This window comes from Centroberyx gerrardi, chromosome 18 (genome assembly GCF_048128805.1).
Source record: "Centroberyx gerrardi isolate f3 chromosome 18, fCenGer3.hap1.cur.20231027, whole genome shotgun sequence".
In the NCBI taxonomy this organism is placed as follows: Eukaryota; Metazoa; Chordata; class Actinopteri; order Beryciformes; family Berycidae; genus Centroberyx; species Centroberyx gerrardi.
In genome coordinates, this window is record NC_136014.1 from 1,024,486 (window position 1) to 1,047,916 (window position 23,431).

General features: G+C 39.7%; 1 protein-coding gene across 1 annotated transcript in view; it reads left to right on the forward strand.

Moving 5' to 3' along the window:
* Positions 1 to 3,402: 3,402 nt before the first annotated feature.
* cep85l (centrosomal protein 85L) overlaps positions 3,403 to 23,431 on the forward strand; it is a 61,590-nt gene continuing 41,561 nt past the window's right edge. The window contains exons 1-2 of the mRNA XM_071906357.2: positions 3,403 to 3,530; positions 16,845 to 17,006. Of these exons, the coding sequence (XP_071762458.1) occupies positions 3,467 to 3,530; positions 16,845 to 17,006 (226 nt within the window). The 5' untranslated portion in view covers positions 3,403 to 3,466. The remainder of the gene's footprint in view (positions 3,531 to 16,844; positions 17,007 to 23,431) is intronic.

Sequence of the window (23,431 nt, forward strand, 5' to 3'; positions counted from 1 at the left end):
AGCCGCACACTCGTAACTCCGATGCAAAAGTATGAATTTAATCGACGTTTCGGCACTTAATGCCTAAAATAGCTAAACAAATAGCCACACATGTGGGCCAGCTGTGTTGTTGTTTTCACCTCTTTCCTAAAGCATGTTGTCAAAGTCGGCCCGAGAAAAGACGAATCAATAAAGCGAGCGAGTAAACGTTTTCAACTAGTGAACGTGCTACCTACCTAAAATCTGGCAAAGCGAGACTGATAACTGGCAATATTTCTCCATAGGTACGTTTATTTTAGCCTTAGCCTTTATGCCCAGTAGCTTTGCTGCCTGTTTACAAAATGTGTTGCAGTTGCTGTTACCCTCTAGTGGTCAGAAAAAAATCGCTTAGTGTAGCTTTAACTTTTGATACTAAAACATATTTGACCTTTGCTCTCAAAAACATCACACTCTCAACAGAGAATAATCTGGTGGATTCTCACTTTTCCTTCCTTAGAAAATTGACAAAAGACAGAGACTATTAAGATAGTATTAAGAAAAAGAGAGAGAAAAAATGACAAGCTACATAGGTCATGAGCTGGATCCAAACTAACATCATGTGCCTTAGCCCAGTGATTCACCAGAGCTGATCAAACCTACTGAAATTCACAGTTGACTCACTTCCTGGGTCACACACCCCAAACTGATGGTATATGTGTAGTGGGGAAATGGTTGTCAGAGTGAAACCTTTGATCACTGTATACCCAACCTCTCATTGTGTAGATTGGTAAATAAAATTGAGTAAAATCAAACTATTCTTGTACATCATAAATCAATGCATTAATGAACTGAATGGACTCTTTTGTAGCTGAGGTGGGAATGTCAGATCCATTGTTAATAGGGGTGTGACGATTCACCGATTGGAACTGATGCATCGGGCGTAATGCTCCATTGTACTCGTAACTCTGAGAAAAACGACTTCCGACACGGAATAGTGCAACAGAACGGTCATTCAAGTCGGAGTTCCCAGTTGGAAATTCGGGCAAGATCTATCTTACCTGAGTTTGCCGACATGACTACACCTGACGTCACAGCAATAATAATAAGAATACATTTTATGTGTAATGCACTTTCCATTACAAGTACATTTCAAAGTGCTACACAGTAAATAAGTGCATAAAAACAGAACAGCAAAGATCATTAAAAGCAACACAAAGGAAAGGCCTTATTAAAAACAAAAGTTTACAGACAACGCATGAAAACAAAGAAATAAGTGCCCTCAGGTGGTCAGGGAGAGTATTCCAAAGACGATGTGCAGCGGATCAGAAGGCCCGATCCCCCATGGTGTGGAGCTCGGTCCTGGGAGGACGGAGAAGGTGGTTGTTGCTGGATCGCAGGTTACAGGTGAAGGTTTGGGGTGTGAGCAGTTCCTTGAGTTAGGGAGGGGCATTTCCATAGATGCAATGATGCGTTAGCAGAAATATTTTGTATTCGATCCTGAAGGGGACCGGGAGCCAGTGTATTGAGTGTAGGATGGGTGTGATATGGTCATGTTTTCGCACTCTCGTCAGGATCCTGGCAGCGTTGTTTTGGATGTATTGGAGCTTCTGGAGGCTCCTGCTAGGAGACCCAATCAGAAGTGGGTTGCAATAGTCCAGCCTTTAGGAGACAAAGGCATGGACAAGTTTCTCCGCATCTGACAGGTTAAGCGTGGGATGGAGTTTGGAGATGTTCCTGAGGTGGTAGAAAGAGGTTTTTCCATTTGTGTGGGTCCAAGCACGTAGTGCTGGAACCCTATTGTATTTGCTGGAATTCTTCTTTTTCTTTCTTTCTTCTTTTTCTCAGCTAAAAGTGTCTGCAGCTTAGAAACTGCAAGTCCTACAGCAACCATATCTGGCAGGTGGGATCCTATGGCCCCCCCACTACTCAGGCAAGGCAGCCCACGCACATTGGCCAAATGGTGGTGCTATAACAAGCAACTTTACGTTTTGGCCAATAACTTCTGAATCCTGTGTTGTACAGAGACAATTCTTGTCCATAGATTCTTTGGAACGTGCTGAGTCCAATTCATGTATCACTTTCAATGTCCACCATATTGAATTTTCTGCCATTTTTAATTCTTTAAGAAACACTTTTTTCACAACTCCTCCTAGGCCATTCATCCAATTCACACAAAACTTGGTGCAGAGAGAAACTTGCAGAGAGAGGGGATGACATGCATCAAAGGGCAAGGGCCGGATTCAAAACCGTGCTGCTGCAGGAAGGACTTTGACTTAATGCTATGCACTCTAGTAGTTGATCCACCGGGGTGCTCCTAAAATACAGTTGTGTAGGAGCGTTTTGGCATATATCTTGTGCAGTAACAATGAAAGCTGCCCTGTGTCCAATTTAGTCAGTGTAATATGCACCCTTTATAAATAAAAATGCCACATATGATTTTTTTCATTATTTTTATGACATATATACTGATATTTGAATCTGTGTATTCACTTATTTGGTGTCACGCGTAAATACAAATACATTGCTTTAAATCTATTTCTACATGTTCGCGCTTTTTTGAAGGCTAAACGCTCAAACCGGAAGTCTTATTTCTGGTTATTCTGGCGAGTGTAAAGTATCAGATGTCAGGCAGTTCAGAGTGGGCTTTCCGCCTGAGCATCCCGTAAGTCCCACGGTGCCTGTACAAAGTCAACAAACTAATGACCATGCCACCTGTATTACCGACAGACGCTAGTATCTCCCAATGTCTCAAACCAAAACGGAAATTAAACTGGATGGAAACAGCTAGCTGTTTAATTGTCATGTTGGCCTTCTATGAAACGCACCTCTACAAGCACGCATTAACATCTCCGCTCTGTTTTATTGAGATAATTATCACACAATTATGAAATAATATTATGAAATGAATTAATAATATTATGAAATAATTATTTCAGAATTACGAGATCTTTTCTCAGAATTACGAGAAATTTTCTCTGAATTATGAGATAATTATCTCATTAACTCGGAAAAACTGGTTCTGATTTTTTTTTTCCAGGTGAATGCAATACGCTTCCGTATAATACAATCAACTCTACTTACGAAAAGGGAGCAATACCTGCTGCAGTTCGTCTGTGGCTGATTTTAAGTTCATAAATTAAAAAAAGTAATTGGATGAGGACGGTCCAACGAGTTCCGTTTCTTCGATACGCCTTGAACGCAGCATCATGCAGTGTATGGTCTGGCAGCAGTACTGCGGTCTAAGCCTGGAGGAGGAGTCTGCTGAGATCACATCCTTCCACAACCACAGTGCATTCACACTCAATTTATGGATCGGATTTGGGATAGAGGACGTTTTTTATTAGATAGGCTATGAGAAATTTGGAAATACGTTTCAGTGTTTTTATTGTAAGATGCCATGAAATCATGCGGAACCCTTGAGGACTTCTCTCCATCTTTGTAAGATCACATTTTGGCCTCGTTTTTTTCCTGCTCTGGTCTGACTGCCATTTATCCCTGTTGGAGTTTTATGAAATCACAAACAATGTGGGGCAGAAGTGCTTTTGAAGATGGATATGAATCTTATAAAACAGGTGAGGTTTGATCACGAAGTAAATCGATAGAGCAGCTGGGTTGTAGCCAGTCCAGACGACCATATAACGGTCCGGTGAGACTAACGGGATGATGCTAAGCTACTGGAAAACCCTCGTTCTGTTTTTAAGGCCCAGAACAACGAACAAGACCATAGATAAGCAATGAGAATGTCATGCTGCTGTTGCAAAGACGAAAGATGGGTTAAATTTACATGTAGTATTGACCGTGTTGGCATGTGAAGACGAAGTGTATCCCGGGTTAGGCTTCTCTACAGTAGTAAAATGTTATTGAGACCAGTGGTCTGTTCAGCAGCCAGTTTGCCTTGCTGCCAGCAAGCTGACAGATCTGATCTAACAGAAATGGGAACACAGCAGGTAGGATGCTCATAACTAATCTGATATGCTTGATAAGCGTATTTGCCTCAATTACATTGGGCGTGCTTTGCATACCAATAGTCAATCAGAGAGGCAGAGTTGCAGTGTCATTTAGGGAGGTGGGACTGAGCTTTCCCTTGTTTTGTCATCTGATATCGTATTGTGCAAAATTTTAGAACAAGAGCCAGCTTCAGTAGCAGCTTTACACATATATACACCAATAGGCCTATACAGATATACCACTAGTGATATTCTATAGTTTGTTTATAAAAATCATAGTTTAAAAAAACTGTGAAGACTCTTTCTGTGTGTGTGTTTGTGTGTGTGTGTGTGTGTGTGTGTGTGTGTGTGTGTGTGTGTGTGTGTGTATGTACCGCAGAAAACCACAGAAAAATCGGTGTGAGTGTAAATTTAACTGATTAGATTTAATCAACACTGCCATTGTTTCTATAGGTCTCCACCATCAGAGTTTAACACCATAAATAGTTTTGAACAGCTGCTCCAGAGCCATATCAGCTCTATGAGTGGACAAACAACTCTCCAATCAACACATCAATTCAAAATAATTATTACGAAAATTCAGCACTTATTAACACTGGAACATTTGCTGAGGAGACACACATATGTACATGTATTCTAACCCCAGCCAATTCTGCAGATAGACAGATTCTGTAGTTTACCCAGTATATAGACTTAGACTAGTGTCTTGGCAGTAGATATTAACAGTACATCGGACTACTGCAATCTCTCCAACAACTGTTCTCATTAACCTTAACCTGAACTCTTTAAGATTATTTTTTATTAGATAGTTCACAGTAGAGAGAGACAGGAAAGATTGGGGGATGATGTGACAATGTTGTCAGGCCGGAGTCAAATCCAGGACGTCACAGGTACATGGTACACGCCAATTGAGCCCCCAGGACACCCCATCATTGACTAATCTTCACATTGTCAATTCATTGATGTGCTCTAAAATATTCAAGCTGTTTGCTTTTGGCAACTTTTACACTCATTAGCAACTGTAATCTCAGGAGAAAAACAGTATGTTTACAGCAGTATGTTATCTGAAAGAAACAGATGACCTTGTAGAAGACAAGCAAGCAGCAGCCATCATAAAGTGTCATTTGTATTGACAAGAAGCTGGTTGGGCAGAGAGACAAGAGTCCCTATCCTCCAGCTCACAGGCAGTTATGTTAGAAATCTCAGCAAGACATGATGCTAGGCAAGTAGGGTAGTGAACTTTGAAGAAATGAGGCATTCAGACAGATAGACAGGCAGGTATGGGCAGATATGTGTCACTAGAAACTGAAATTGAATCATTTATATTTGAATTTGAATTGCTCAACTTGAATAACTGCATTAAAAAACTGAATTTGAATCACATAATTTGAATTTGTATTGTTTAACTTGAATAATTGCATTGAAAAACTGAATCTGAATAGCATAATTTGAAATTGCATTCATTAGTTTGAAACTGAATTCCAATAAACATGAAACTGAATGTAATATTATGAAATTGAATTCAACTGTATTCAGTTCTCACAATTCAAATTCAGTTCTCGTAATTCAAATTCAGTTCTTGCAATTCAATTTCAGTTTACTGAGACACACATCCTGGTCGTTGAGGAAGAGCAATCGAGTGCAGATTCACAGAACTCCTTTTCACGTTTTTGGCCCGAAAATTCCAGATCCCTTCAGTTCTCTGGACATGATACTCCGAGCTGAACACCATCAGTCCCAGCCTCATCCATGATCGAAAGAAACGTTCTTCAACGTGTATCAAGTCCATGGATCAATGGGAGTGAAGGAAATGGTCAAAAACATACAGTAGGTGCTGATTGGCCGAAAAGGAGTTCTGTGAATTTGCACTCGATTGCTCATCCTCAACGACCAGGATGTGTGTCTCAGTAAACTGAAATTGAATTGCAAGAACTGAATTTGAATTACGAGAACTGAATTTGAATTGTGAGAACTGAATACAGTTTCAGAGCAAATTAATTCAATTTCAAATTATGCTATTCAGATTCAGTTTTTCAATGCAATTATTCAAGTTAAACAATACAAATTAAAATTATGTGATTCAAATTCAGTTTTTTAATGCAATTATTCAAGTTGAGCAATTCAAATTCAAATATAAATAATTCAATTTCAGTTTCTAGTGACACATATTTCTGCCCATAGGTAGGTTTCTATACATACAAACTCTTAGATGTTATCAAGTTTTAAACCAAGTCTGGCAGAGTGCAGTGATGGGGCTGATAGGACCGTTTGCTCCATAACACCCTAAATGTGATGTAAAGTTGGCTTTGAATTCTACCCCAGCAGTCTATCAAATTGCACAGAGCACACAGCAGGAGTTTGCTTGAATTAGGCTCGTTTGACAACAGAATATAAGACCAGACCAGGTCCAGACTGTGTACCATTATGTGGGTCTTACATGGATTGAGATCTGTATGTTTGAGCCATTTCTTTTCAGATTTTGACTATTTAGGCTAATGTTTGCACTTAGGATTTTAGGTATGTCTTCACTTCAGCACAGCTTTATTCAAAACCTTGGCTTCTTTGTCATTCCCATCGATGGTGGAAAATTTGCCTGTGGCCTTTTCTCCTTTTTTTGTTGTTCTGCTGAGGCATTGCCTTTAAATGTAGCCTAATTAGTTAGGCTACATCTAACTTTTTGTTTGTTTACTAATTAAGGTGTAACGATTTCAAAAATCATGTTGTTTTTTTGTAATGTGCAGTTTAGGAGGACAACATTGTGGGATCACAGTCAGTTTTTGCTATAAACAGAGAGGGGTGACTACAGAATCGGGGGTAGGTACCAGTGTACAAAAGTTTTATCTCACCTCAGCCGACGTACTGAAACTTTCAGCTCTCTAGGACATACAGCTGATTTTTTAATTAATTTTTGAAGTTTTGATTTTAATTTGAATCTATTGAGATTTGGTTATTATGTAATAAGCAACGCCCACTTTAATCAGTCACAACCAAATTTCGACTTTGACATGATCCTTGAGCATTTAAACCTAATCTATGCTGTCAATTATGAGATATAAACTTTGCATTTATAGTGCCCACTAGTGGTATAACTTAAAATGCTTTATGTTATGTTATGTTATGTTATGTTATGTTATGTTATGTTATGTTATGTTATGTTATGTTATGTTATGTTATGGTCAATTTTGTGTAAAAGGAGCCCAACTGCCAAACATTGTTGCTGTAGAACTTATGGTTTTTGAGCTGCAGACACTTTCAGCAGAGAAAAAGAAGTAAGAAGAAGAATTCCAGCCAATACAATAGGGTTCCAACCCCTAATAATTGTGCCTCACAAAATGATTTAAGCAATTCTGCAGTTTTGTAATATATAGCCTGCCATATTCCAGTTCATTGTAGGTTCAGTCTCTAAACGTGGTCTTTACAGAGACTATTGCACATAGAATTGAGGTAAATATGGGAGCTTCCAGGTGTGTGGAAGTCATTTGTCATTGCCACACGTAGGCCTATGACTGCAGTAGGTATAGTAGGTGGAACAATCCTATGGAATCAATGTATCTAAGCACTGGCAATTTTGGCATTAAAATTGGGTGGGGCCACACAATATTCCCACAAGGAAAATTGATGATGCAATCGTACCACAGAGATATTGAATCACTGAATTATACTGACTCAAGAGAGGAGAGACACTGCGTTTGTTTGCTGTAACCAACGAGTACCAGTGACGACAAAAAGCCAGCCGAATAATGCCATATAAAATCACACAAACAATGAAGATCTACCAACATATCTTGTCACACCAACAATAGGACCACCAAAGGACAGTGTTAAAGATCTCTCAACATCAAATAGTCTACTCAAGACCGAAATCAACATCAGGGTATTGACAACAAAAATGCAAAGTAAAATTATTTGGTTTTGTTTGTTTAACCCAGGGCTTAAAGACCGGCATATGGGCGTTTCAGCTTCACAAACTATTCTCACAAAAAACAAACAAACAAAAAAAAAACTCACTCCACGTGGGTTTTTGTTTTTGATGCGTTTTATCCAGCCATGTCAATTATTCAGGACAAGAACATTTTTAACAATCACTTTATAACATACAGATGATGCCATTGCCTTCAGTAGCAATTTTTGCCATCGCGATTATATTGAAATGTGTTAAATTAATTTAGCATTACCTAGCTGTAATGGGGCTGTGGTTTCACTGTCTTTGTTGAGTCGGGGTAAGAGGGTGATGGGGCAACCAAGAACCTAGCAAACATAATGTACTAACATAATAAGTAACATTACATTTCATAATCCTGAATAATTAAATTTTACATAACTAAACGGACTAGACTATCAATCTCTCTGCTTTTACTCACCACAGAAGTGGTTCCATTGTTGGTTGGTGCCGGTTGAGATAAAACAGTACAGGGGACCTGTCATAGAGAATTTCTATTCTGGAATGGGACCATATTGCAGCCATCTTACCTGGGGCCACTTCTCAACTTTCTGTAATTGGAACCAATGTTGAAAGTATCTTATGCTACCATTATAATGCTGATATCTTTTTATCAAAACATCACTGCTATTATTTATGTAACACATTATGTGCAAGACCACTGTGACCGTCTAAAATGGTACCAAACATGAGGCATTTTTGTAGTTTTTAGGTAACTATCTTAACTATGTGAGCTAATCATGTTTTCAATCATAAAGTTTATCTTCTGGACGTATTTTAATAGTGCATTTACTTTGCACAAACTATGAATTCTTTTTCAAGAAGACTTAATTCTCACATTTCTTTGGTATTTGGTATGGAGTGGTTGTATTAAAGCTAGGGTAGGCAATTTATTTTAGAAGCATTTTGGTTATATTTGTTGAAATTCTCTTTACATCCCGGTAGCTATTAATAAATCAAATGCTCTGAGAAAAAAAAAAATATCTGGTCTCTGTGGCTGTCCCAGGCCCTGTAATCAGCCACTCCAAAATCTTAGGAGGACCGGGCATTAACAACCAATCAGAACAGCTGTTCCACAAGGAGGCGTCCCGCCCATACCTGTCAGTCACATGTGCACAGTCTAGTCCTGCCTGCCCTGCAAACTGCAGAGAGAAAACTAATATATTCACAGAAGAGATGAGGTGAAACAGCCATAATCCAAACTGAATACTTGAACTGGAATATACTTGTTCAGTGTTTCCTCTAGGATTTTTTATAGCAGCGGGGGAAAGGGTTTTGTTGTACCTGGGTGGTGCGTGTGTAGTACGCCGGCGGTCGGAGTGAATATCAATAGGTAATTAAAAAATATGAAATAAAGTGACACTTGACTGCAAAACAAACTTTAGAACATACTCCACTCTCCTCACTTTCTGCCCTCTCTCCTGCTTCACTCTGCTCTCCTGCTCCACTCGCCTCCACTACTCCTGCCTGTCTACTTGTCTAATAAGGTTACATTTGAGAATAGCGTTGCCACCCGTCCCGTATAATACGGGATCGTCCCGTATTGAAAAATAATAATAATTTTGTTGTTGTGTATTCTATGTGTAAAAAAAAGTGTTTTTGCTGGTGAATATTTCAGTGACAAGTAGACTGAGTTAGCAGACCTGTGTTTTGTGTAAAAGGTTTGGAATTTATCAAGTTCGCCCAGACGCCGCTCTAATACAGAATGAACCAAGCTTGACCTAGGTGTGTGTACTGACTAATCTATGCTGACAAAAAATATTTTTGAATGTTTTAGTTACAACTAGATTGTGCTAACAGATCTGTGTTTTGCATGAAAGATTTTGAATTTATCAAATTTGGCCAATGCTGCAGCCGCCGCTCGCTCTCTCTATTTAGAATGAACCTAGCTTGACCAATGTGTTTCAGGAACTGTACTGACTAATCTATGCTTACAAAAATGATTTTTGGTAGTGGATGTTTTAGTTAGAACTAGATTGAGCTAGCAGAACAGTGATTTGCATAAAAGATTTTGAATTTATCAAGTTTGGCCAATGCTGCAGCTGCCACTTGCTCTCTCTATTTAGAATGAACCTAGCTCAACCAATGTGTTTCTATTACCATACTGACTAATCTATGCTGACAAAAAATATTTTTGCTGGCGAATGTTTTAGTTTTTAGCTGGCAGAACTGTGTTTTGTATAAAAGATTTGAATTTATTAAGTTGGGTTAGGGTTAGCCGAGGCATGAGCCTCGGTTGGAGAGGAGTTACAGGATGGAGGGAGGGAGCAGAGAGGGAGGAGGATTAGGGTTAGGGACCTTCCAGATGCTGGTACAGAAGATGGAGCAGTGTAAGAGTAGCATCTTCCACCCCTCTCCCTGCTCTATAAGCAAACTGAAATAGATCGATTACGTTCTCCACCTGTGCTAGAAGATTTTTTCGAATCTGTTTCTCAAATGATTTAATTATAACAGATGTTTGTGCACCTGGTAATCATTCATCATGTCTGGGATTTGTTTTTTTGGCAACAGGGACAATAGTTGCATGCTTCCACATTTTAGGTACTTTTTGCAGAGCAAATGATTTCAAAAAAATAAAATGAAAACTCGGACCAAGCTGCTCTGCACAGGTCTTCAGTATGTTTCCACACACATTATCTGGGCCTGGGCTTTTGCTAGTCTTTGTCTGTCTAAAAATATTTGTTACATTCTGAACACTAAAGTCTATTTCAGGGCGAGCAGCAGCGGATACATTTTCAGTAAAATCAGGACAATCAAAATGAAGAAAAAAATTGTTCAACCCATCTGCTAGCTGTTTATCTGTATTAAAACCATCAATACCTATCTGTCAGTTCATCAATATTCTCAGATGATTCTTTAAACATAGACGAGTCAGTGCAATCAAAACATCCCTGCTGAGTGAGGGAGCTGTCATCAATCCAGACTCTCACTTCTCTTTTCAGGGGCTTTTCCCTCTTTAGCACAGACCTATACGTAGGCAGTAGATGGACAGTACTGTGGTCAGAGGATCCGAGCGGGGGTGCCGCGACTGACTTGTATGCCCGCTTGATGGAGCCATAACAGAGGTCCAATATCTTGTTGAATCATATAGTACAGGTGACATACTGATGGAAGCTACTAAGAGTTTTCTAAGATTGCAGTGATTAAATCCCCAAGTTTGATATTAGGGGCGTCAGGTGAGGTATGTTGCAGCTGTTAAACCAAAAATATTGTGTTGGCAGCAGATTTTGCATCGACTTTGGTGTGAATGTAGACTACAGTGACAAATATTTGGGGAAATTCTCTGGGGAGGTAAACAGGTCTCACCGAAACAGATAGTAGTTAAATGCACAACTTTGCCCCCGAAAAGGACAACTCTACACCCAGCACATAGAAGGTTGCTTAAAAACTGCTGTCTTTTGAGAAGTTAATACAATACAAGACAGCTAAAATTGGTGTTATCGACTCAAAAAACAGCAAAGGATACCAAACCGTGTCTCGCTCTTCTCTCAGTCTGTGTGCGTTTTATAGGTCCACAATGAGAGCGGGAATGGCTATGTCACAAACGACACAGTGAGAAAGGAGTGGAGGAGCTGATGGTGTACTGGTCTGTGCATCTCAAAATGCAGCACCAGCTGTGACATCAATTTGACAAACTTGACATTAAAATTAAAAAACACTTAAAAAAAAATCTTCCTGGGTAGGAACAAATCTTCCTGGGCGGGCCACCCAGGTAAAGCCTATATTTGGGAAACCCTGGGGCACCTGCTCTACTTGCCCTGTTGCCACTGCATCTCCAACCCAGATAAGCGGCTGGAAAATGGATGGATGGATGGATGGATGGGAGCATGACATTGTACTTACTACAGAGGGATAGAACAAGGGATTCTCTCCTCTTTCTGCTCTTCTCTTCCTCTCCCCCTCCCTTCACTTAATCACTAAAATAGGACAAGCTAAATGACTCCTGTCTAACTGGATTATACTTTGAAAATAGGGCAAGTTTCCAGCTAAGAGGACACTCTGGTCCTTGGCTTTAGTGTCATTAATTAGGTGAAGCAGCTATAGAACTAGAGTTTTTTTTTTATATGTGACACCATAACATGAAAAGAGAAAGGGAAATACAGACAGTAAAGCGTGTGCTTAGATTTGACAGTACTCAGTTGTAAGTAGTAATAGTGGTTCCCTGACCCGGTGCATCAGCCAGCTGGACACCCAGACCATGTTAATTCTACATTCTGGGCTCGTACCACTATATGTCCAATAACTGGCTTACTATAGGGACAGATTGGACCTGTATTAACTTACTGATTGAAAGAATGACTGTTAGGACATAGAATCCCATTAGAGTCACTTTCTGAATCTTTGGACACTGTCCTATATGTTTATGGGCCAAGCATGGTGACCCCCAATGTAAAATGTAAGCACTTATTGTACTTCCGATTTAATAAAGTGCAAATTTTGAGTGCTAAACTTTTAGTATTTGCCAGTACGAAGTACCAATCTAGTCTTAATTATTGTTAAATACTTTTCAATTACCTTAAGATCAATGGACATAGCTTGGTCCCAGCCTTCTGATGTGCTAGCATTTACGTTTGTCACTCCTCTGTTTTGCTCATTTTCACAAACCACGCCTATTTTATTTAAAATCCTTGGTGCTTCGTAGTAGCCTGAGTTTGTCTCTTAGTTAGCCATTTTCTGCGTGGGGGGGTTGATTTTCCCCTAACCAACCACTAGTAACTGACGTATCTGGCCGCTCTGACGTTATGTTCAGTCAACACTGATGCTGGGCAGCCAGTTAGCCACTACATCCATGGTTAGCCAGCATATTTACCAACTTTACCAAGAATGTCGGTCAATTTTGACAAAAATACAAAGACAATATGCAAAGGCACTGATCGGCTGGATTGTTTCTCTGAGCTAGAACAAGCCGTTGAGTAGGGCAACACCAGACTCTCTGAATTGCTCAACAAAATCTGCTTTATTTGACGTCAGTATAGAGGCAGGTATGTGATCTGTGCAGTCCCCCAACCACTGATTTTCCAGTCCTTGTGTGAAGTGGTTCCTGACCAATCAAAGCAAGCACCCTGAGGATGATATTTGAAAGTGCAGCTTCACACAGGGGTTATTCCTAATCCTAACCCTAACCCTTCAAGAAAAGTATAAACATAGGATAGCGTGATAGGTTTGTAATAACAACTACAAACCCAAACGATAATTTATGCTGGCTCTGTGGTGAGAACACATATCATTGCAGTGCAGTGCAGTGTTCTTTGACATGGAGCTAAAATCCGCTACTTTGCTTATAATTTTGTCGCTAGTTGAAAATTGCTGGCTGTGTTCTAATTCATTCTTCCTGACCACCAGAAGAAGTAATTAATACTGGGTATTAGCCGTCACGTGCTGATTGTTTATACCAAGTCACATGCAAAGTCAAACAAACAAAGTCTTCTTACAACTCAATGATAGCAAATCCAAAATTATTTTATTTGGTCCTCTCAGCTCCAGATGTACGATTCAACTAGGTAGCCAACATTAAACAAGGCAACAGTAAATATACGTCGTCTCCCACGAATGATGATGTCTCCGCCTGGGCCAATCAGTAACAAATATGTCACTTTATTTTGAGCTGCAATTGTAGTTCCCCCTTGTCCCAGTCAGTGTAATTTTGAATGCTAGAATGCAGTGATGAGATGCATAATTTCCCAAAGTTTTGTCAAAATTCAATCAGTGGTGTCTGAGATATTACCAATAACACATGGATGAGCGAACAAATGATACAGTGGCCCTCCTTGGGCAGATCAGTGTAATTTTGAAAATGTGAGAGCGCAGTGGTGAGATTAATCATTCCCCCAAGTTTCAGCAAATTCCAACAAGTAAACAAACATTGTAGCATCCCCCTAATGCCAGTCAGTATAATTTTAAAAATGGAGCAATGAAACGCATCATTCCCTTAACCCTAACCCTAAACCCTAACCCTGAAACGATAATTCCGGTTATTTTCAACCAGGGCCTTTTCCTAGTTTTTGCCATCATGACGATTGATTGTGTTCAAAAGTTCGTCACTTACGTCACTATAGAGCTTTACGTTCTTCCGTCGCATTGCTCTCTATTAAACACTCAAGGGCCAAAGCAAGCTCCAACATTTGAACCCAAAAAGCGATTAAAACATATCCTTTCAATACAATAACACTCACACTGCAGTTAGACATTTTTAAATGTGATTGAACAATTATCATGGCATTTCAGTTACAATTCAATAAAATTTTTATGAAGTGGAGAAGGTTATTCATGCTTTTATATCACCTGGCTTAGACTACTGTAACTCCCTTTACATTTGGCTAAGTCAAGAGACCATATCTATAGGGAGCCGAAGTTGACATAATTCAGTATATGGGGGCATATGGCTTTGATTTTGAAATATATTGTAGTAAGCATCAACACATCTTGCTTGGTGTAATTTCACAAAAATCTATTCAGTATTATTTACATGAACAACAAAATTAATCATCGAACTACACTACTCCCCACTACAATTATTGCTAAATGTACTATTTTCTTCTTTCCATCGGCATAAGTTTCCTCCGACCGGATTTCGGTGTTACACTCTCCCCAGTGAGAGGGTATTTTCAACAGCAGGACACACTGTTGGTGCTCAAAGTGCTGTCATCTCACCTGAGAATGTGGACATACTTGAAAATGAAATTATTGCATAGAGGTGAATTATTATTTGAGCTCAGTCAGCTCTGCTGCCGGTCCCTATTGTGATTGTATGTATTATTATTCTATCTTTCTTACTAAAGCTGCCTTCCCATGCATGAAAACTCGTCAAACTTGGCACATAGCTCCAGTTCCATGCCAAACAACACTCACTAAAGTATAGGGCAAATAGTCCAGATGGTGGCGCTACAGCAGCAGTCTAAATTTTAAAACTTGAAAAAATCATAAAAATTCAACAATACATGCTGCAGCTCTGTAATTTTCTGAGGTTATCGGCCCAAACAAGACAAAACTTTCATACACTGGTACCTATACTAAATTATGAAGTCCACCACTCTGTTTTTATTAAAAACTGTAAGCTAATTAAATCTAACTAGTCCCACATACTTTGCACAAATTAGTGATAAAAATCACTTCAGAGCATCATAGCATTGTGGGATAGAAAACGTTTTTCTGTCTTTGTAGATGAAACTTACAAAATTTCAGAATTTAAGCATCAGTTTTTCGCTTATGGAGCATTCAATCCGTGTAATAAATTACAGACATCTCTATGTTATCTAGATAAAGTACGCAAATTCTCAGAATTTTATCTTGAAAACTGAATATTTGACACTAGTTTGAAATCTGCCTTAATATGGATGGACAGATCTTATGCACCTTGCTGGTTGCTTCAGTCATAGTGAGACGCCTCCTCTCTTCAAACCATCAACCTCTTACGGTACCTCTGCTGGCCCCGTCCATGACTGCTTGCAGTCCGAGTTTGGTTTTCTCTCCCTTTAAGAAACAAAGGTGTGTGTGTGTGTGTGTGTTCCACACTAATTTATTTGTGTTGTTTTACATGCAGTCAGCTAACACTGCTGAGATCATGTCAGCAGAGTTCAATAAGCTATTTTATTTTTTATTTATTTTTTTGAACCAAGAAACAAACCAAACTGTGACCCAAGTTTGGTGTTACACCACTAATAGAAAACCCTTGTCTGCTAAAGTGGAAACCTGTAGGAGTGAGGAAATTCTCTTGCACGTGGGAACTGTCTAAAATGACAATGTGAATGAATAATTATTATATATATTTTGTGATATTTATAATAATAGGTATTATTTAATCATGAAGAAACCTCATGAATATTCATTGCTCACATGACATGGTCACATTCCACCATACTATGCATGTGCGAGCACATACTAAACAAAGACATGTCTGGATTTCACGCCGCTATCCGTAACTTACCAAGACTTTAAATATGACACTGCTTTGCCTAAACAGATAAGCCTGATCTGAATGTGACACTCTCATTGACTCTTCCTAACTGTATTTTCAGTGAAGTCGGAAGTGACACCTATTGCTTTGCCTGTATACTGACTGTCCAAGATAACTATATTGAAGTTTGACAAATCAATCCTCCTCCTGTATTCAAGGAACCAAGTTAGCCGTATGAGCATTAGCAAGACAGTATGAACTGGCTGACATCATCATAGCCTGGATTAATTAAGCAACGTACAAGGAATGTGGCACTGGTCTTACATCAATATCAATATACATCAATATATTTGTGTGTGTGTCCATGCACACGTTTATGTGCAAGCAACTCCCTGTGTTTTGCCTCTTACTGTTCTGCCAGTGTGTTGCATGTCTAGTGTGTGGAGGCTATTTATTTCAGGCAGATGAGGGGCTCTAACAATAATAACAGCCTATACTTCCAACAATCCCATATGCCAGCTGTTCCTATGGCTCTGCTTTGCTATTTGTACACTGTGTTTGCTGACTCTGGCAGTGATAAAACAAGAGATGTTGGTAGAACACCCACTGACGATATTTATTAGCCTGTTCCCTGCTGAGGATGGAACTGGGTTAGAGATATGCTAAATCCTGGGTGGGCATAAGCCCATCATTAGAGTGGTGTAGGCCTATCTAATTTCAAGTCTAGTATCTTATTATCTTATGGTGGTATGTAAATATTTTTTATAATGCATGTAATGTATGCAGCAGAGATTGCACTATATGATATGGGCTGACCTACTCTTTGGTGAACTGAACCAGGTGAACTAGTCCCCAATTGTCATGCAATCACTTGAAATGGCACTGGAATGGGCTTCATGAAGGTTGAAAAAAAGAAAATGTGTGTGAAAACAAGGGCCTCCCTTCCCCACAATGTAACTTATGAATGCTGCTTCTTTAGGGTTAGGTGACTGTTGCCAGTGCCTGAACTGCCTACTGAATAATAAAGTGAACAGAAGGGTTTGCTCATGTATTTCTATGACACCCAACCAAATCACTACTGATAGCCTTGCTGCTGTTGTTTTAGGTACCAGTAGCACCAGTTCTTCAGGATGGGTGCCTGGCTATGACTCAACCTGGCATGGCAACCCCCCAGGTCCCGGGAACAGTAATCGTGGCCGTCGCCACAGCACGACATCCGACAGTGGCGACACCGGCATCGGCACTTCCTGCTCCGACAGTGTGGAAGGTAGGATTCTATTCTATTCTGTTCTATTCTGTTCTATCTTCTCTCTCTTTCCAAGTCAGTAGATTTTTCTCACAAAAATCACTTAAAAAACACAAATTATGTCTTTAGAGGGTGAGGGCTCAGTGGAGGGCTCGGCAGTAGTGCAACGTTGAGATGTCTTTTGGGTAGGCGTTTCACACTTATACGTTTCGGGAATATTATGGATTCACCCCACCTAGGGTTGTCGTGGTGGGCGGTGTTACCGGTGGCATACAATCTTGGAGTCCACACCGGTGGCATTAGCCCCACACCGGGAATACCGTTATTTTGTGTTTTGTAAAGTAAAAGCACATATTCAGAGTTTCCATGTTCAAGTTAGGCTACAAAATGATAAATGGACATACTAACAACATACTGATCACTAAATCTGATCACTAATATGACAGATTAGGATGAATAGGATGAATTATTTGTCCTTACCTAGTGACAGTAATGTGTCCAGTACAATCCAATGGTAGCCTAAAGAAGGGTAATATGCCAGAATCTGCACTGCACTCACATGAACTACATGAGTGTTGAGCAGTGTTATAAATCGCTGATTAAAAAGTGTTACCGTTTACAAATGCCGTTAATGTGAGTTTGGAGAGAAATTTTAAGTTTCACTTTCATTGTAGTGACGCTGACTTTGATAGCGCTTAGACCCTCTAGTGGCGACAGGAGGTATAACCGGTGTGGCCGATGTTGAGGAGGGAAACGACACCGGTGTCAAAATGGCACCACCGTGACAACTCTAATCCCACCTGCCGCAGCGTCCGCCGCCGATCCTTCGTGTGAACGCGATAACTTGAACAGTTTTTATAAGAATCTTTTCAAATTTGGTATGGACATTGATGACCCCTAGAGGAAGAACTCTATTGATTTGATATGTTTATGATTATTATAACTATTATTAATTAACTGAGTAAATTCATCTCCATGCTATTTGGACCCATATTTCACCAATGGTGCATTATATTGTATTGAAATTTGTCAAGAGAATTGTTCAGGCAATTATGGATTCAAATATGGTCAATATTTGATTGGCTTTGCACACATATTCATTCATTATATGTGAACATGTGTACCAAGTTTCATGTAAATCGGACAAACTGTGTGGGAGATACAGCCCTTCAAACTTTTTATTTTTGACCTTTAATTATAGCGCCACCATCAGGCCGATGGGGTCATATTTCTTGTGGGTCTAATTGAAGCCATACTAGACCATGGTGCAAAGTTTCATGGCTCTAGCATTTACCATCTCACAGGAAATTCAGCCCAAAGAGAAAAACAATAATAATAACAAAAAAAGTACCAGTACAAAAAATAATTAATTTATTTATTAATAATAATCACAGAAAGTGCAAATTTCACACAAATCTCCATAATTCCCTGAACAATTCTCTTGACAAATTTCAATACAATATAATGCACCATTGGTGAAATATGGGTCCAAATAGCATAGAGATTAATTTAATCAGTTAATTAATAATAGTTATAATAATCATAAACATATCAAAATCAATTGAGTTCTTCCTCTAAGGGTCAAGTTATCGCGTTCACACGAAGGATCTGCGGCGGACGCGGTGGCGGACAAGACGGCGGACACGGCAGCGGGTGGGGTGAATCCATAATATCCCCGAAACTCATTTCGGGGATATAATTACTAGCCTTTAACATTGTGACATTATCTACTCTGTTTTACTGCTTAGCAGCACCTCTGGTCCAGACTGTCCCTGCTCCTCCTCAGGACAAGTCCTTTTCGTTCTTTGGAAATATTTTTCAATTTTCATCTGGAATGAGGGAGCAAACATTCAGAGTTAAAAAGGTAATATTAACGTAACACTGACTAGCAGCTAGACCGTGTGCTAATCTCGGAAACCCAGCTGTATTCCGAGTAACGTTAACTGTTAGTTCTTCTTCTCGGGAATTCAGCCAGCCGTCCTCTTGACATGGAAAAAAAATATCCCCGTAATATATCCCTCATGCCCACGTGTGCAATGGGAGGCGCACAGACGGGTCCGCGGGCCACTTCCCATTGCTTTTAATGAGAAAAGGGCGCTGGCGGTTGGGGAAAAAACGCTATGTGTGAACGCAGCCTTAAGGGTGGAAACACCAGCAATATGTTGAAACATCTTAGGGTAACCATAACCATCTTATTTGTTTTCCAAGTTATATCATTTTAAGAAAAGGAGCATTGTAATTTATTTTAACATGTTCAAATGTTATTAGGCAGACATTCTACACTGTGTTCAGACTCAAGAGATAATAAAACAGCTGTGTTGACGCTGAAAACCTGTGTAGGCCTACTTTTTTTTTCCACACAGAAAATTGAAAGGGAATCGATAAGGGAACCGATAAAGAACCGGACCGATAAGCAGAATCCATAATGGCATTGGTATCAATAAAATCTTATCAATTCCCATCCCTAGTGTGCGGAGCAATTAGGGGCTGAGCAAATCAATGCGCTACACGCAGTTCTACAATTAAATAGTGAAAAATACCATTGTGGCGGTCAATGCTGATATTGTGACGGGCTGCCACAAAGTTGTCTATGTGTGGGAAACCCTGATATCTTTGGTAAGCAGCCATGTAATAAATGGGATAATGTACAGCAAACCTCTGCTTGGTGTCGCGGCTTATTTTGTGATAATCGCTGTACATTATCCCTTATGGTAGGAACACCGAAGGCATGTTCATATGGCTACAGTGTGTATTAGTATGGCTGCAGGCACAGTGGAATGAACTACAGCCAAAGGTTTAGAAAAGACTTACCAGCCAAGTGGGTCTGGCTACCGCTCTCTTCCTCCCCTCCTCCTAACTGGTATGGTAGTTTCTTTCAAAATGTCATGCTTTCAAGGAAGATGTTTGCTCTCTAACCTGTTCTTATTTGTGTCTTTATGGACTGTGGATGATATCAAATGTATAACCAGGACCTATTCCCTCTTCTTCCAGTAGCTATCTGTCTGTCTGGCTGTAATGATATGTCTGGTTTGGAGTTTAGGGCAGATCACTGTACACCAGGGTTGTTTCGATACCAAAAATCTGACTTTGCTACTGATGCGATCTTTGGTACCTCAGTACCAAATTGATAGTAAATCACTGATTTACTATTTATTAATAAAATATCTGACACACAAAACACAGCCTGCCTCTTCCTCAGCCTGCCTGAGAAAGAGCTTACAAGCTTGAAACCATTGCATAGCTGCGTGTATTAGATAAGCCCTTTGTGTTCATTTGTGCCATCTGGTGCACTTCTATTTTATTATTTTCTGGCACCTATGAAGCATTAATAAATTCTCATATTGACTACTAAAGATATATCAAAATTCTTTACACGGTACATTATTGTATTTGTGTTTGTATACAGTTTGTGTTAGTCAGGGACTGGGGGAAAAGGGTCTGAATTAACTTATGTGTAAAATACCTTAATCTACTCTTGTTGTGTATCTATCTGTTATTATCACACCTGTCGGGCTTAGAATTCCTTGGAGAGATCGGGATAGTTGTTAGACAGATGTTTCGCTAAATTAGGTGTGTTGACTCCTTGGCGACACAAACTTTTAAACATCTTTCGCAAACGGTTGCAGTAAAATCTTCAGGTTCGCCTTTATCACTGGTTTTGTAGACAAAATACTGCCATAAGTTGGAGACGGGTCTCTCACACAGACACAGGCCACTAGGCACGCCCACCATGTCACCGTTCCCTTGAATCCATGAAGGCTTTATTCTTTAGTCTTTCTGAACGCCATCCTTTGGAAAAGAAAGTATTTTGCAAAATGCTGGTATAGTTTAAAATTTTGACATTTCGGTACTTTTATAGTACTGCTATACCCTGAAACCCTACTGTACACACCCTTGGGTTAACTAGAGAGTCTGAGTTTAACAAGGCTGCTTCACCTCACATTACCTCCAAAGCACCAGACACCACATAGTTAAACCAGCCCTCACTTCCTCTCCCTTTTTTACACCTCATTTACATAGTTCTCCCCTTTCATCCTTTCTCAGTTGCTTTCCAATCTTTCCTTCCTTAAAGACATACTGAGCAGGATTCTCCCCCTTGAAATAGCATAAACTCATCCAAAAATTATCCTACTCAATCATTACTTATGGTCCATTGTTAGTCTGTGACAGTGTGTGCGTTTGCAGAGACCCTGCCTTCTGCCTGGATTTTCTAATTTGTTTTTCTAATCAGTCAGGGACGTTTCTGGGCGTCAACCTTTTTGCAGCAGGTGTGTCTGCCTGCAACCAAAACCACTGCTAAATTGTTTTATAACTAAAAGCCATGCTGGCTGCGGTAGCAGTCTCGAACTCTAAAACAGAGCAACTGGTCAGAGCTAGTGTGTATTGTTAGCGTAGCTTTGTTGTAGTAGAAAAGCTGATAGCTAAGCTAACCGGCACCTACCTGTCCAACAGAAAACAGGCCAACTCCGTGTCGTTCTTCATCTCCATCCTCTCCTTAAATATTCTCCAACTGGTGAAAGCCAACCCCAGATTCACTCTCGTTTTGGAACAAGCCTCGTCTGCTTGGCGTTTTGCCTCGCTGTACTTTTTTTACAGGTTTTTACCGTTTTTTTGAAAGTTGTGTTTACAAGCCACAGGCAGCAAAATCCTACTCAGTATGCCTTTTAAAGGCAGTTAAAGTAAGATTTTGGAGTACATTGTAGTCAGACCATTCAGTAAGTGATAACCTGTGAGTTTCTTGTTTTGTTTTTGTTGTTTTATTTTGTTGCCATTTTTCGTGCTAAGTGGTTATTGCTGTGTTGTTTTTGCACTACATTTCCCAGAGATCAGTTGTCAATAACAAGTGATTCCTTGGATTTTCTGTTGATGAAGTTAGAGTTTCTGTAGGTACCGCTTGTTTCTGTTCAGTCATGGTGGCTATTACTGCTCATGCAAACTATCCAATTTTTCTTCTATTTATTCCAAACAAATTTGAATCAATGGATGCTTGTAGTTTGAGGTAATAAGATCACAAACAAATGTGATCTCTGCTCATTATGAGGCAACTATGTAGGTTACTTTTGGTAGGCAACTATCATGCTTTGCAATCCCGTGAAATGTTTTTAAAACATTGTTTTACCATTTTACCCAAAGCCAGGATTAGGAAAACAATCCACAAATTGAAATTGAAATGATGAAAAAAAAATGGGAAGGCACTCATGAAGGTTTTAACTTTAAAAAGCCTTTATTAAAATTGGATTAAAATTTTAAAAATTATAACGGGCTAGAACATTTTAAAAACATTTTTTTAAATGTTCTATCCCTATCTAAGAGCACCTGAGCTTGTTTGAATGCAGAGGTCCAGGCCAGTAGACTAACCTTTTGCGTTGCACAATTGGGCCAGTAGATTTCCTAAGAGTCCTAACCAGACAAACACATAGAAAGTGAAAGCATTGACATGAGCCGTGTGGTGAGTCAGTTTACCTTTCTTTATTAGTTTAGGTTAGTCCTTAAAAAGTGCATGGATGCCATTGAAACCAGTGCTGCATATGATTGTCTCCAAATTGTACACTAGTTGAACGTTATGTTCCCGAGACTGGAGAAACAGCACAAAGTGCGAATTTCGAAGCAGTCTGCTTACAACTGGAACAGTATTGGTCTGAGTTGTCAAGCTCAGTGGTTTTCAATCTTTTTGGGGTTAGGGTTAGACACACCAAAGGTCAAACTCAAATCTCAAGGCACACTCACATGTAAGTCTATTCATAATTACGTAGAATATACCATATATTATTATATTGTATTTAAATACACTCACCGGCCACTTCATTAGGTACATCTGTTCAACTGCTTGTTAACACAAATATCTAATCAGCCAATCACGTGGCAGCAACTCAATGCATTTAGGCATGTAGACATGGTCAAGACGATCTGCTGAAGTTCAAACCAAGCATCAGAATTGGGAAGAAAGGTGATTTAAGTGACTTTGAACGTGGCATGGTTGTTGGTGCCAGACGGGCTGGTTTGAGTAATTCAGAAACTGCTGATCTACTGGGATTTTCACGCACAACCATCTCTAGGGTTTACAGAGAATGGTCCGAAAAAGAGAAAATATCCAGTGAGCGGCAGTTCTCTGGGCGAAAATGCCTTGTTGATGGCAGAGGTCAGAGGAGAATGGCCAGACTGGTTCGAGCTGATAGAAAGGCAACAGTAACTCAGATAACCTCTTTACAACTGTGGTGAGCAGAAAAGCATCTCAGAATGCAACACGTCTAACCTTGGGGCAGATGTCACTTTGGTAGCCGGTTGACACTGAGCTGAAAGCTGATACCTACCCAGTATTAGTAAGGTGTACCTAATGAAGTGGCCGGTGAGTGTATATTTCACACACACACACACTCACACACACACACACACACACACACTCACACACACACACACTTCTATGAGGGGTCAATAAGCAGGATTGG